The 13928-nt window shown below is 44.4% G+C and overlaps 1 protein-coding gene across 2 annotated transcripts in view; it reads left to right on the top strand.

The window, feature by feature from the left end:
• The window catches only part of SH3TC1 (SH3 domain and tetratricopeptide repeats 1), a 78767-nt gene that overhangs the window by 24021 nt on the left and 40818 nt on the right, over positions 1 to 13928 (top strand). Inside the window, exons 3-5 of one of the 2 annotated variants that reach the window (XM_069744768.1) lie at positions 165 to 257; positions 11944 to 12065; positions 13676 to 13781. In XM_069744768.1, the coding sequence (XP_069600869.1) occupies positions 165 to 257; positions 11944 to 12065; positions 13676 to 13781 (321 nt within the window). The remainder of the gene's footprint in view (positions 1 to 164; positions 258 to 11943; positions 12066 to 13675; positions 13782 to 13928) is intronic. The other variant, XM_069744769.1, reaches the window with a different exon arrangement.

The following is a 13928-nucleotide window of genomic DNA, read 5'->3' as shown; positions in this document are numbered from 1 at the left end:
AAAGGATGGAGACACGTTGGTGGTGATTGGGTGAGGAACGTGCGAATGTGGAGGAAAGAAGGAGGTCTTGGGAGGACCGGAGATTACGTGTGGGAAGCTATTGAGAAATTAGTATTCCACAGTCTTAGAAGATATGTTACCAAGTCTACCATGTTTCTTTACAGCTGCCTCTTCAGTTCCAGATTTCATCCATATTAATGACTGCTTTATAGAAAGATCTGAAAAAATCCCCGATCAAACGGAAAGCTTTATGTCAGGTAAAGACTTCCTCATCAAAACATGAAGGATAGTACTAAACTGAATGTCAATTCTGTACAATACAGAACTCAGCTCAAAGTGATTTTGTTCCAGTGCGACAAATTACTTTCCGATGGGCACATGGGCTCCATAGTAAGAGGCTACCGATGGATCCAAAGCTGCTGGGAAACGACAACTCTCAGCATGATCTGCCAGGGAATGCTGACAGTTGTAGTTTTCTGAGCGCCACACCACTTGTCTGAGGATTCCTGAAGTGTATCTAAAGCCACAATCTATCACACTATACAATGTATTGGTACTAATACAATGCCATGGCACCAAACAATAATTCTAAGAGGGTCAGAGACTAATTATCAGGGTTGGGGGTCTAATAATATTTAGGTCTGAATTAATTTAAGACATCTGGTCTGAAGTATGAATTTGATTCAAGTATCTCTTATGGTGCCTGAGATTAAGGACTTGGTCTGGGGGCTGCTTTTAATATAAGGGCTCTGGTCTGGGGTCTGATCTTAATATTGGGATCTGAATATATTTAGTCATCTCATTTTTTACATAAGCCCCTTTTAGAGGTCACTGCCACGGACCATGTATGATTTATAATTATGAGGTCTTATGTGGGACAGTGATCTTTAGGCTCCTACGGGCACCGGGTCCTGTATTCGAGTGCTACCTCTGCCCCCTTATACATCCCTCTCGGGAGCTAACGATCCTTCATGCTCAGCTCTTCTGTGATAGCAAATCTGCTCAGCTACATCCCGTGAGATTAGGGGAACTAATTTGTACAGAAAAGGAAGTGTTTGTTTTGCGATTTACCTCTGAGGGAAGGAAACTGGCCAGGATATGAATGTATTTCACAGGTTTTGATATGACACAACAGTCCGTGAGACTGATAAACAATGTAACCCACTGACTAATGTAATATCTTAGTAGGCCATAACACTGTATTTTCTATAATACTGCTATAATGGAATGTTCTAAACCAAAACGTCTGATCCAACCACAAAATTTCATCATTATATAATGTAATATAAGGGACATAGAAGAACTAATAAAACTACTTAATATACAAAAAAAAAAATAAAGTAGTTAAAAGATAATACACATGTTAGAAAATTCAGTACAGAGTAAAAAAATCAAATCATATAGTCAAAAGAGCCACTCAATATAATTGAAATTACGGTCTACTGCTGTAAGGAGTTAGTAACTGTCCAATGCATCTATTCATGAAAAACAGTCTAACGTATATAAGACTCCAGAGCCCTGAAGAGCCTTTAAACCCTGACTGTTATGATCTGGTGACCTTGGAGCCACATGGAACTTTCTCTGAGTTGGTGGAACCTGTACTGACCGCAAATTCTGAACTTAACACCGCGACTAGAAGTAGCCGTGGGGTGTGCCTAACAAATCCTAGACACCTCGACACAGCCGGAGGACTAAATACCCCTATAGATGGAAATAGGAAATCTACCTTGCCTCAGAGCAGAACCCCAAAGGATAGGCAGCCCCCCACAAATATTGACTGTGAGTAGTAGAGGAAAAGACACACGCAGGCAGAAAACAGGATTTAGCAAAAGAGGCCACTCTAGCTAAAATAGGAAAGGATAGGACAGAATACTAAGCGGTCAGTATTAAAACCCTTCCAAAAATATCCACAGCAGAAAATACAAAAAAATTCCACCATCTAACTAAAGATGTGGAACGTATATCTGCAACTCCAGAGAATCCAACAAGACTGAGAAAACACTGACACAATCTAAGCTGGACAAGAGAAAACAAATGAATAGAACATAATTATTAAGCGCACAGCATGTGTGCCACAGAAACAAAAACCAGACACTTATCTTTGCTGAATTGGCAGCACGGCAGGAGGAACCAGACAAAGATCCAAAACCTCCCAGAACCATGGACAACTGGCAAGGACTAATGAATCCTGCACACCTAAATATCCCAGTCAGAACTGCAATCAGCAGATACACCTGGCCAGGACTGCAACTCAGGGACAACTGCATTCCCACCTACAACCACTGGAGGGAACCCAAAAGCAGAATTCACAACAGTACTCCCCCCTTGAGGGGTCACCGAACCCTCACCAGAGCCCCCAGGCCGATCAGGATGAGCCCGATGAAAGGCACGAACCAAATCAACGGCATGGACATCAGAGGCAGAAACCCAAGTATTATCCTCCTGGCCATAACCCTTCCACTTGACAAGGTACTGAAGCTTCCGCCTCGAAAAACGGGAATTCAAAATCTTCTCAACAACATATTCCAACTCCCCATCGACCAATACAGGGGCCGGAGGATCAACAGAGGGAACAACGGGCCCCACATATTTCCGCAACAAAGATCTATGGAAGACATTATGAATAGCAAAAGAGGCCGGAAGCGCCAGGCGAAAGGACACCGGAATAATAATCTCAGAAATCCTATAAGGACCAATAAATCGAGGCTTAAACTTAGGGGAAGAAACCTTCATAGGAACATGACGGGAAGATAACCAAACCAGATCACCAACCCGAAGCCGGGAACCAACACACCGACGACGGTTAGCAAAACGTTGAGCCTCCTCCTGAGACAGCACCAAATTGTCCACCACATAAGCCCAAATCTGCTGCAACCTGTCGACCACAGAATCCACACCAGGAAGGTCAGAAGGCTCAACCTGCCCAGAAGAAAAACGAGGATGAAAACCAAAATTACAAAAAAAAGGCGAAACCAAAGTAGCCGAACTAGCCCGATTATTAAGGGCAAACTTGGCCAATGGCAAGAAGGCCAACCAATCATCCTGATCAGCAGACACAAAGCATCTCAAATAGGTCTCCAAGGTCTGATTAGTTCGCTCAGTCTGGCCATTTGTCTGAGGATGAAATGCAGAGGAAAAAGACAAATCAATGCCCAGCTTGGCACAAAAGGCCCACCAAAACCTAGAAACAAACTGGGAACCTCTGTCGGACACAATATTCTCTGGAATACCATGCAAACGTACCACATGCTGAAAAAACAATGGAACCAAATCAGAAAAAGAAGGCAATTTAGGCAAAGGCACCAAATGAAACATCTTAGAAAATCGGTCAGAGACAACCCAGATAACCGACATTCTTTGGGAAACAGGAAGATCGGAAATAAAATCCATAGAAATATGCGTCCAAGGTCTCTCAGGGACCGGCAATGGCAAAAGCAACCCACTAGCGTGGGAACAGCAAGGCTTAGCCCGCGCACAAATCCCACAGGACTGCACAAAAGAACGCACATCCCGTGACAAAGAAGGCCACCAAAAGGACCTACTAACCAAATCTCTGGTACCAAAAATCCCAGGATGGCCAGCCAACACAGAACAATGAACCTCAGAAATCACTTTACTAGTCCATCTATCAGGAACAAACAGTTTCCCCACTGGACAGTGGTCAGGCTTATCAGCCTGAAATTCCTGAAGAACCCGTCGCAAATCAGGGGAGATGGCAGAAAGAATCACCCCTTCCTTCAGAATGCCGACCGGCTCAAGAACCCCAGGGAAATCAGGAAAAAAACTCCTAGAGAGGGCATCAGCCTTAATATTCTTAGTACCAGGAAGGTACGAGACCACAAAATCAAAACGGGAGAAAAACAGGGACCATCGGGCCTGTCTAGGATTCAGTCGTTTGGCAGACTCGAGGTAAATCAGATTCTTATGATCGGTCAGGACCACAATACGGTGCTTGGCCCCCTCAAGCCAATGTCGCCACTCCTCAAATGCCCACTTCATAGCCAACAACTCCCGATTGCCGACATCATAATTGCGTTCCGCAGGCGAAAACTTCCGAGAAAAGAAGGCACACGGTTTCATCAAGGAACCATCAGAATTCCTCTGAGACAAAACGGCCCCTGCCCCAATCTCAGACGCGTCAACCTCAACCTGAAATGGAAGAGAAACATCTGGCTGACGCAACACAGGGGCAGAAGTAAATCGGCGTTTAAGCTCCTGAAAGGCAGAAACAGCCGCGGAGGACCAATTCGTCACATCAGCGCCTTTCTTGGTCAAATCGGTTAGGCCGCCGTCACACTTGCGAGTTTTACGGACGTAAGAGCGCAGAAAATACGTCCGTAAAACTCGCAAAACAAACGGCACAATTATTCTCTATGCCCCTGCTCCTATCTGCCGTATTTTACTGATCAGTATTATACGGCTTTCTACGGCCGTAGAAAATCGCAGCATGCTGCGTTTGTCACCGTATTGCGCAAAAAAATGCCAATGAAAGTCTATGGAAGTTCCAAAAATATGGATTACACACGGACCAGCAGTGTGACTTGCGAGAAATACGCAGCGGTGTTAGAGAGAAAAGCCGGTAATTCAGTGCGGTGTACAGTAAAATCACACTGACAGCTTACATTAGAATAGGTAGAATAAATGTGGACACATAGAATAGGTATATATATATATATATATGTCAGTGAGACACATATATGTACAGTGGGGCAAAAAAGTATTTAGTCAGTCAGCAATAGTGCAAGTTCCACCACTTAAAAAGATGAGAGGCGTCTGTAATTTACATCATAGGTAGACCTCAACTATGGGAGACAAACTGAGAAAAAAAAATCCAGAAAATCACATTGTCTGTTTTTTTAACATTTTATTTGCATATTATGGTGGAAAATAAGTATTTGGTCAGAAACAAAATTTCATCTCAATACTTTGTAATATATCCTTTGTTGGCAATGACAGAGGTCAAACGTTTTCTGTAAGTCTTCACAAGGTTGCCACACACTGTTGTTGGTATGTTGGCCCATTCCTCCATGCAGATCTCCTCTAGAGCAGTGATGTTTTTGGCTTTTCGCTTGGCAACACGGACTTTCAACTCCCTCCAAAGGTTTTCTATAGGTTTGAGATCTGGAGACTGGCTAGGCCACTCCAGGACCTTGAAATGCTTCTTACGAAGCCACTCCTTCATTGCCCTGGCGGTGTGCTTTGGATCATTGTCATGTTGAAAGACCCAGCCACGTTTCATCTTCAATGCTCTTGCTGATGGAAGGAGGTTTGCACTCAAAATCTCACGATACATGGCCCCATTCATTCTTTCATGTACCCGGATCAGTCGTCCTGGCCCCTTTGCAGAGAAACAGCCCCAAAACATGATGTTTCCACCACCATGCTTTACAGTAGGTATGGTGTTTGATGGATGCAACTCAGTATTCTTTTTCCTCCAAACACGACAAGTTGTGTTTCTACCAAACAGTTCCAGTTTGGTTTCATCAGACCATAGGACATTCTCCCAAAACTCCTCTGGATCATCCAAATGCTCTCTAGCAAACTTCAGACGGGCCCGGACATGTACTGGCTTAAGCAGTGGGACACGTCTGGCACTGCAGGATCTGAGTCCATGGTGGCGTAGTGTGTTACTTATGGTAGGCCTTGTTACATTGGTCCCAGCTCTCTGCAGTTCATTCACTAGGTCCCCCCCCGCATGGTTCTGGGATTTTTGCTCACCGTTCTTGTGATCATTCTGAACCCACGGGGTGGGATTTTGCGTGGAGCCCCAGATCGAGGGAGATTATCAGTGGTCTTGTATGTCTTCCATTTTCTAATTATTGCTCCCACTGTTGATTTCTTCACTCCAAGCTGGTTGGCTATTGCAGATTCAGTCTTCCCAGCCTGGTGCAGGGCTACAGTTTTGTTTCTGGTGTCCTTTGACAGCTCTTTAGTCTTCACCATAGTGGAGTTTGGAGTCAGACTGTTTGAGGGTGTGCACAGGTGTCTTTTTATACTGATAACAAGTTTAAACAGGTGCCATTACTACAGGTAATGAGTGGAGGAAAGAGGAGACTCATAAAGAAGAAGTTACAGGTCTGTGAGAGCCAGAAATCTTGATTGTTTGTTTCTGACCAAATACTTATTTTCCACCATAATATGCAAATAAAATGTTAAAAAAACAGACAATGTGATTTTCTGGATTTTTTTTTCTCAGTTTGTCTCCCATAGTTGAGGTCTACCTATGATGTAAATTACAGACGCCTCTCATCTTTTTAAGTGGTGGAACTTGCACTATTGCTGACTGACTAAATACTTTTTTGCCCCACTGTATATATATTATTACTTCATACAGTGCTAGATAGCTTTAAAGTCGGTAATTCAATTACCGGCTTTTGCTATCTCCTTCCTAAACCCGACATGATATGAGACATGGTTTACATACAGTAAACCATCTCATATCCCCATTTTTTTTGCATATTCCACACTACTAATGTTAGTAGTGTGTATATGCAAAATTTGGCCGTTCTATCTACTAAATTAAAGGGTTAAATGGCGGAAAAAATTGACGTGGGCTCCCGCACAATTTTCTCTGCCAGAGTAGTAAAGCCAGTGACTGAGGGCAGATATTTATAGCCTGGAGAGGGTCCACAGTTATTGGCCCCCCCCTGGCTAAAAACATCTGCCCCCAGCCACCCCAGAAAAGGCACATCTGGAAGATGCGCCTATTCTGGCACTTGGCCACTCTCTTCCCATTCCCGTGTAGCGGTGGGATATGGGGTAATGAAGGGTTAATGCCACCTTGCTATTGTAAGGTGACATTAAGCCAAATTAATAATGGAGAGGCGTCAATTATGGCACCTATCCATTATTAAAATACAACAAGAGCCGGAGAAACAACACGCCGAGCGGCACTATCCTCGATGGCTTAAAACATCTGACAGGCTGTGTCAACAGATCCGACAAATAGAAGCACAACTCCAACGAATCCTGACTTCGGGTGCTCCTCAGAAAAAACAGTGTTCAATACGATCCAATACAAGAAATGAGGGCACTCACCAGTCTTCACCGTGATTCGTACTTTATTAACAGATACAACTTGTTAAAAATCCATGGCCGGAGTTGAATGAGCCGTAGCTCGTGTGAGCAGGGGGGGGTCAGGACGACAATCGTTTCGCACTGTGCTTGCGCTTCAACAGGTCCATTATTAATCCAATACTAGTAAAAGGTTAAAAAAAACACACACATTATTAAAAATTATTTTAATGAAAAAATCACAAAGGTTGTTGTAATAATTTATTCTACGCTCAATCCACTCACTGAAGACCCTCGATCTGTAACAAAGTCAAAATAATAAACCAACCATATCCATACCTTCCGAAGATCTGTAATGTCCAACGATGTAAATCCATCTGAAGGGGTTAAAATATTTTGCAGCCACGAGCTTTGCTAATGCAACGTTGTTCGTGGCTGCAAAACCCCGGGGAATGAAGGTAAAGTAGGTCAATGACCTATATTTACCTGCATTTGCGATGAGGCGCCCTCTGCTGGTTGTCTCTAGATCGTGGGAACTTTCCTAGAAAGCTCCCAGGCTCGAGTTCATAAGAGGCGCCCTCTGCTGGTTGTCCTCATATGAACTCGAGCCTGGGAGCTTTCTAGGAAAGCTTTCTAGGAGCTTGTTGGAAGAGGTGGGTCTTCAGGTTCTTTTTGAAGGTTTCGATGGTAGGCGAGAGTCTGATGTGTTGTGGTAGAGGGTTCCAGAGTAGGGGTGATACGCGAGAGAAATCTTGTATACGATTGTGGGAAGAGGAAATAAGCGGGGAGTAGAGAAGGAGATCTTGTGAGGATTGGAGGTTGCGTGTAAGTAAGTACCGGGAGACAAGGTCACAGATGTATGGAGGAGACAGGTTGTGGATGGCTTTGTACGTCATGGTTAGGGTTAGGTAGTGGAGTCTCTGGGCAATGGGGAGCCAGTGAAGGGATTGACAGAGGGGAGAGGCCGGGGAATAGCGGGGGGACAGGTGGATTAGTCGGGCAGCAGAGTTTAGAATAGATTGGAGGGGTGCGAGAGTGTTAGAGGGGAGGCTACAGAGCAGGAGGTTGCAGTAGTCAAGGCGAGAGATGATGAGGGCATGGACTAGGGTTTTTGCAGATTCATGGTTGAGGAATGAACGGATTCGTGAAATATTTTTGAGTTGAAGTCGGCAGGAAGTGGAAAGGGCTTGGATATGTGGTTTGAAGGAGAGATCAGCGTCAAGGATTACCCCGAGGCAGCGAGCTTGTGAGACTGGGGAGAGTGGGCAGCCATGTACTGTAATGGAAAGGTTCGTTGGTGGGGTCACATGAGATGGGAGAAAGATGATGAATTCTGTTTTGTCCATGTTAAGTTTCAGAAATCTAGCGGAGAAGAAGGATGAAATAGTGGACAGACAATGAGGGATTCTGGTTAGTAGGGTGGTGATATCTGGTCCAGAGATGTAGATCTGTGTGTCATCAGCATAGAGGTGATACTGAAAGCCATGAGATTCTATGAGCTGTCCCAGGCCAAAGGTGTAAATGGAGAAGAGCAGGGGCCCAAGGAATGAACCTTGTCGGACTCCGACAGATAGGGGGCGAGGTGAGGAGGTGGTGTGTGAGTGGGAGACGCTGAATGTCCAGTCTGTTAGGTATGATGAGATCCAGGATAGGGCCAAGTCTGTGATGCCAAGGGATGAGAGGGTCTGTAATAATAGGGAATGGTCCACTGTGTCAAAGGCAGCTGACAGGTCGAGGAGGAGGAGGACAGAGTAGTGTCGCTTGCTCTTGGCGGTTAAGAGGTCATTGGTGACCTTAGTTAGGGCAGTTTCAGTGGAATGGTGTGACCGGAAGCCAGATTGTAAGCGGTCAAAGAGGGAGCAAGAAGAGAGATGGGATCACAGTTCAAGGTAAATGTGTTGTTCCAGTAGTTTGGAGGCATAGGGGAGAAGTGATATAGGACGATAGCTAGATACAGAGGATGGGTCAAGAGAGGGCTTTTTGAGGATAGGTGTGATGGAGGCATGTTTAAAGCTTGAGGGGAAAACACCAGTTGTTAGTGATAGGTTGAAGAGATGGGTTAGGGTTGGGATGAAGACTGTGGTGAGGTTTGGGATGAGGTGGGATGGGAGCGGGTCAAGTGCACAGGTGGTGAGATGCGATCTTGAGAGTAGAGTGGAGAGTTGATCTTCTATAATGGTGGAGAAGTTGGTTTTGGAGGTGGAGGGCTGGGAAGTCGGGAGGAAGGGCTCTGGGGGTTGTTGACCAAAACTGTCTCTGATGCTATCAATCTTCTGCTTGAAAAATGAGGCAAAGTCTTCAGCGGAGATAAGTGGGGAGGGAGGAGGTGCTGGGGGACGGAGGAGAGAATTGAAGGTGTTGAATAACTGTTTAGGGTCGTGAGACAGAGAGGATATGAGAAGCAGGTTTGTTTAGCTGTGGCGAGTGTGATCTTGAAAGTAGTGAGGGACTGTTTGAATGCGATGAAGTGCTCGTTAGAGTGGGATCTTTTCCATCTGAGCTCAGCAGCCCTGGAAGCTCGCCTCAGTTCTTTGGTCAGGCTGATGTGCCAGGGCTGTCTGTTGATTTTGCGAGCTTTGGTATGTGTAAGTGGGGCAGCAGATTCCAAAGCTACAGCTATTGTGGTGTTATATAGAGCGGCAGCGTCATCCACATTGTGTATGGAACTTATGTCTGTTAGAGGGAGGAGGGATTCAGAGAATGAATGTAGGTCAAGATGTTTAAGATTTCTGCGAGGGTGTGAAAGTTTGTGGGGTGGGGATTGTAGACATGGAGTGGAGAGAGATGAGAATGTGAGAAGGTTGTGGTCAGAGAGTGGAAGAGGTGAGTTAGAGAGGTTAGATAGAGAGCAGAGGCGGGTGAAGATGAGGTCCAGTATGTGACCATCTTTGTGAGTGGCTGCAGAGGACCATTGAGTGAGGCCGAAGGAGGAAGTGAGAGTTAGAAGTTTAGTGGCAGCTGAGAGGGAAGTGTCAATGGGGATGTTGAAGTCGCCCATGATGATAGTGGGGATGTCCGCAGAAAGGAAATGAAGTAGCCAGGTGGTGAAGTGGTCAAAGAAGGTGGTGGCTGGCCCTGGGGGGCTGTAAATGACAGCCAGTTGGAGGTTGGTGGGGGAGTAGATGCGCACAGAGTGCACCTCAAAGGAAGGGAGGGTAACAGAGGGTGGCAGTGGAATTGGGGTGAAGGAGCAGTTATCTGACAGGAGAAAACCAACTCCTCCGCCATGTTTGCTGCTGGGGCGGGGTGTGTGAGAAAGGTAAGAGAGTGCAGCAGGGGAGGCTGTGTCAGAAGGGGTGAGCCAGGTTTCAGTGATGGCGAGGAAGGAAAGTTTGGTAGTAACAAAAAGATCATGGATGTAGGAAGTCTTGTTGCAGACAGAGCGAGCGTTCCACAGAGCTCCTGTTAGTGGGACTGGGGAAGCGGGGGCTGCGCGAATAGGTATAAGGTTAGAGAGGTTACGGAAGTTTGTGATAGAGCGTGGATGGGAGGTAGAAATGACTGTGGGAATATGGTGAGGAGGACCAGGATTTGGAGAGATATCACCAGCAGTGAGAAGGAGCAGAGAAAGTGTTAGCAGGTGGGAGCAGGAGAGGGCGTGAGGAGGCTGTCTGTGCTTGGAAACAGAAGATTGTATGTTAAGGAACAGTTCTGAGGAGGAGGTGAGGTGGATGGGGAGGATTGAAGAGGAGATGAACAGTTCCTTACTTGGTGTGGGGATTGGGGGAGGTAGCAGAAAGTGAAGGATTATAGGGGTGAAAGTGAAAACAAACAGAATCATTGTTTACAGTGACTGGCCAGTTACCTTCAGTTCCCTTCAGGTTCAATTCAGGTTTTAATTCTACTGTAATCCACACTTTTAAGGACACACTTCTAGGGATCACACTGCAGACTGAAGTCTATGCAGACTTTTGCTATAATCAATCTATGGAAAACTAAGTGCGTTCAGGTGTGAAGCAGAAAGGAGTGGTCTCTGCTCATCTTGGTCAGAGAATTAAGAGTGGACCAGATGCATACAATCAGGCCTGAGTAAACAAGGTCATAAATAACACTAGGGTAGAGCTGGGATTAGCTGAAAGGCATACCATGTGGAAGCTAGGAGCAGAGGGAAATCTATGTGCAAAGCTGGGTGATGTACTATGTGCACTTCATAGACAGACAGCAGCAGAGCTGGGTGGATGAACATACCTGTTGGAAGAAAACGTTACCCCTTAGACCCAAGTTCATGCTAGATAGCCCAGGAATTTACAGGAACTGGAGGCTTTATGCCAAAAAGAGTGGGCAGCTTTACCATCTGAGAAAATAAAGAACCTCATCCACAACTTACACAAAAGACTTCAAGCTGTCATTGATGTTAGAGGGGGCAATACGCGGTATTAACAAATGGGGTATGTGAACTTTTGATCAGGGTTGTTTGGATGTTTTGGGTTGTTGTTATGATTTAAAAAGAGAAAACACAGTAGTTTGACGATAAATGGCTTCACCCAACCACTAACCATGAGTGGAGAAAAAGTTTTGGTGTTATCATTCATATTCTCTGAAAATAGGCCAAGAAAGAAACAATTCTGCCATGGTATGTAAACTTTTGGACACAACTATATATTAACAAGAGGTGTGTCAAAGTAATGCATTGTAGTGGGGATTTTTATTCTGACAGATGGTATTCCTTATTGAGCCTGGCTTCATTTCCCACCAAATTTTAGGTCTGTATGTAATATCCATAAATATCACTAAAAAAAGATGACAAAACAAATCTAAACACTACGAAGGTACTGGTACCTAAAATGGCACCAATACCACACCCAAGAGGAGTAGAGAGGCATACTCAGAAAGAGAAAAGAAACCCATGTATTTTCAGCCATCAGGGGCACCCCATTTTCGAAATCAGCCTACGTTGCTGTTGAAATAACCCATACTCTTGTCTCACAGATCTCAACATCCATCTTGTTATGGTCCGAGGAGGTGTCCCTGATTCCCAACTCCAAGCAGAGCTCAGGAACAGACTCCGTCTACTGGAGAATGATAGCAAGAATGTGGCTGCAGTCTTCTGTGTAAGTTCTCACATTTGATGGAGGCTTCTACATCCTCCTTCCCAACGATTTGAAAAGATGGACATATATACTAGACTTATAAGATAAACTTATATAGGCACACATATACTGTAATATAAGTAACTAAAAGTAGGTTAGAAAAATGTTATCAGAAAGAAGGTCTATCTTTTTGCAGCCTTCACTTGTGCCTATATCTAAAGCACTAGTTAAAGGGGAGCACAGAAAGTAATATTGATTTTCATTGTAAATGACTCTCTATTTAAAAAAAAAAATATGATAGTTTTTCTAATATGGTTTAATTAAAAAGTCCCTGCCCCTCTCTTTGTAATCTAGACCTGACCCTGAAACAGACCTAACTTGCGAGGGAGAGGCTGGTCTCTGCATGCTGGGTTATCTCTTTGCAATGTGCACTGACAGTGCGCTCCCTTGCTGGCTCGTCACTTCTAATTAGAGCTAGAGAGAGAGTGCACGGTCACTGTGCACTGAGAAGCATGTTGCATAGTAAGGGGGAAGCTCGTATTGAGCATATGTAGCAATTGACAACTGACACAAGCTCAGTAGAGCAGGGACTATCCCAGTCGCAGCGAATGTCACTGATGATGCTTCGTTTCAGGGTGAGATAGAGGATGTGGCAGTAACCGCAGTCTCTGCCCCTGATGACACCCCGTTTGAGTAACTCAACATGCACTGGGGATTGTTAAATTAAACATCATCAAAATGGAAATAGGTAAAAAAAAAAGTTAGATTAGACAGGGAAAGGTAGGGACTTTTTAAATAAACCATATTAGAAAAACTATTATATTATTAAAATAAATAGAGTGATATTTAGGATGAAAATCTGTATCAGTTTTGAACCACCCCTCTAATGCAGACTAGTAGATGTGAATGCGGAGAAAAGGTCATCCATACTTAATATCTTTTTACATTAAGTGCTCTCATATTTGGGCTTTAGTTAGCAAAACAAACAAATAAAAGATTACTTGGGCAATTTGAAGTTCAGAGAGCAGCATCAAGAACACCTTGTTATGGAGGGACGTATAGGCTGCTGGTTGTAAGGAAAATGTCTGTAAGGCTACGTTCACATTTGCGTTCTGCCGGGCTGCGTCGGGCGCAGCCGCGGCGATGCATGCGCCATTCGCCCCTATATTTAACATGGGGGCGCATGGACATGCGTTTGCATGCGTTTTGCAATGCATGCGTCTTTTTTGCCGCAAGCGTTAGGGCGCAGAGGACGCAGCAAGATGCATTTTTTTTGCGTCCAAAATTCGGCAAAAAAGGACGCATGCGTCGCAAAACTATGCGTTTTGCATGCGTTCTTGTTTGCGTTGTGCGTTGCGTCGCCGACGCAGACCCGCACAACGCAAATGTGAACGTAGCCTAAGTGCAGAGGAGTTATTAGAATTATTAGAACTGTTCACATTAGTTATTTCAACCAGAGACAGCAATGGCAGCCTGTAAACGACTGTGTTGCTCAGAGAAGGGCAAGATAATGAAAACTACCTTACTAATATTCCATCGAAGCTTGGAATATGATATTAATAAATAGGATCATTTATCATCTATTTTTACACAGTTTTTCTTTTTTAAAATAAAGTCTTGCTGTTTTTTAGGAGCTGTCGGCTCGACTGCTGTCTATTGAGAGTGATAAAGACTTAATAACTGTGACATTCAGAACGTTTGAGGAGATATGGAAATTTTCTACCTACTATTCCCTTGGTAAATGAAAAATGTTATGAATTTTTATTATGTAAATTAAGACAACATAGTTTTGTATTTCTTCGATGTGATCCCTTTGGGTTTATGTGCATGGCAGTATTATGGGTCTGTAGGCCCCTTTAATATTCTGTTGGGCTCTATTTAGCC

The sequence above is a fragment of the Ranitomeya imitator genome, chromosome 1 (genome assembly GCF_032444005.1).
Source record: "Ranitomeya imitator isolate aRanImi1 chromosome 1, aRanImi1.pri, whole genome shotgun sequence".
Classification (NCBI taxonomy): Eukaryota; Metazoa; Chordata; class Amphibia; order Anura; family Dendrobatidae; genus Ranitomeya; species Ranitomeya imitator.
Note: the sequence above shows the minus strand (reverse complement) of the source record. Positions and strands in the feature narration are given on the sequence as shown.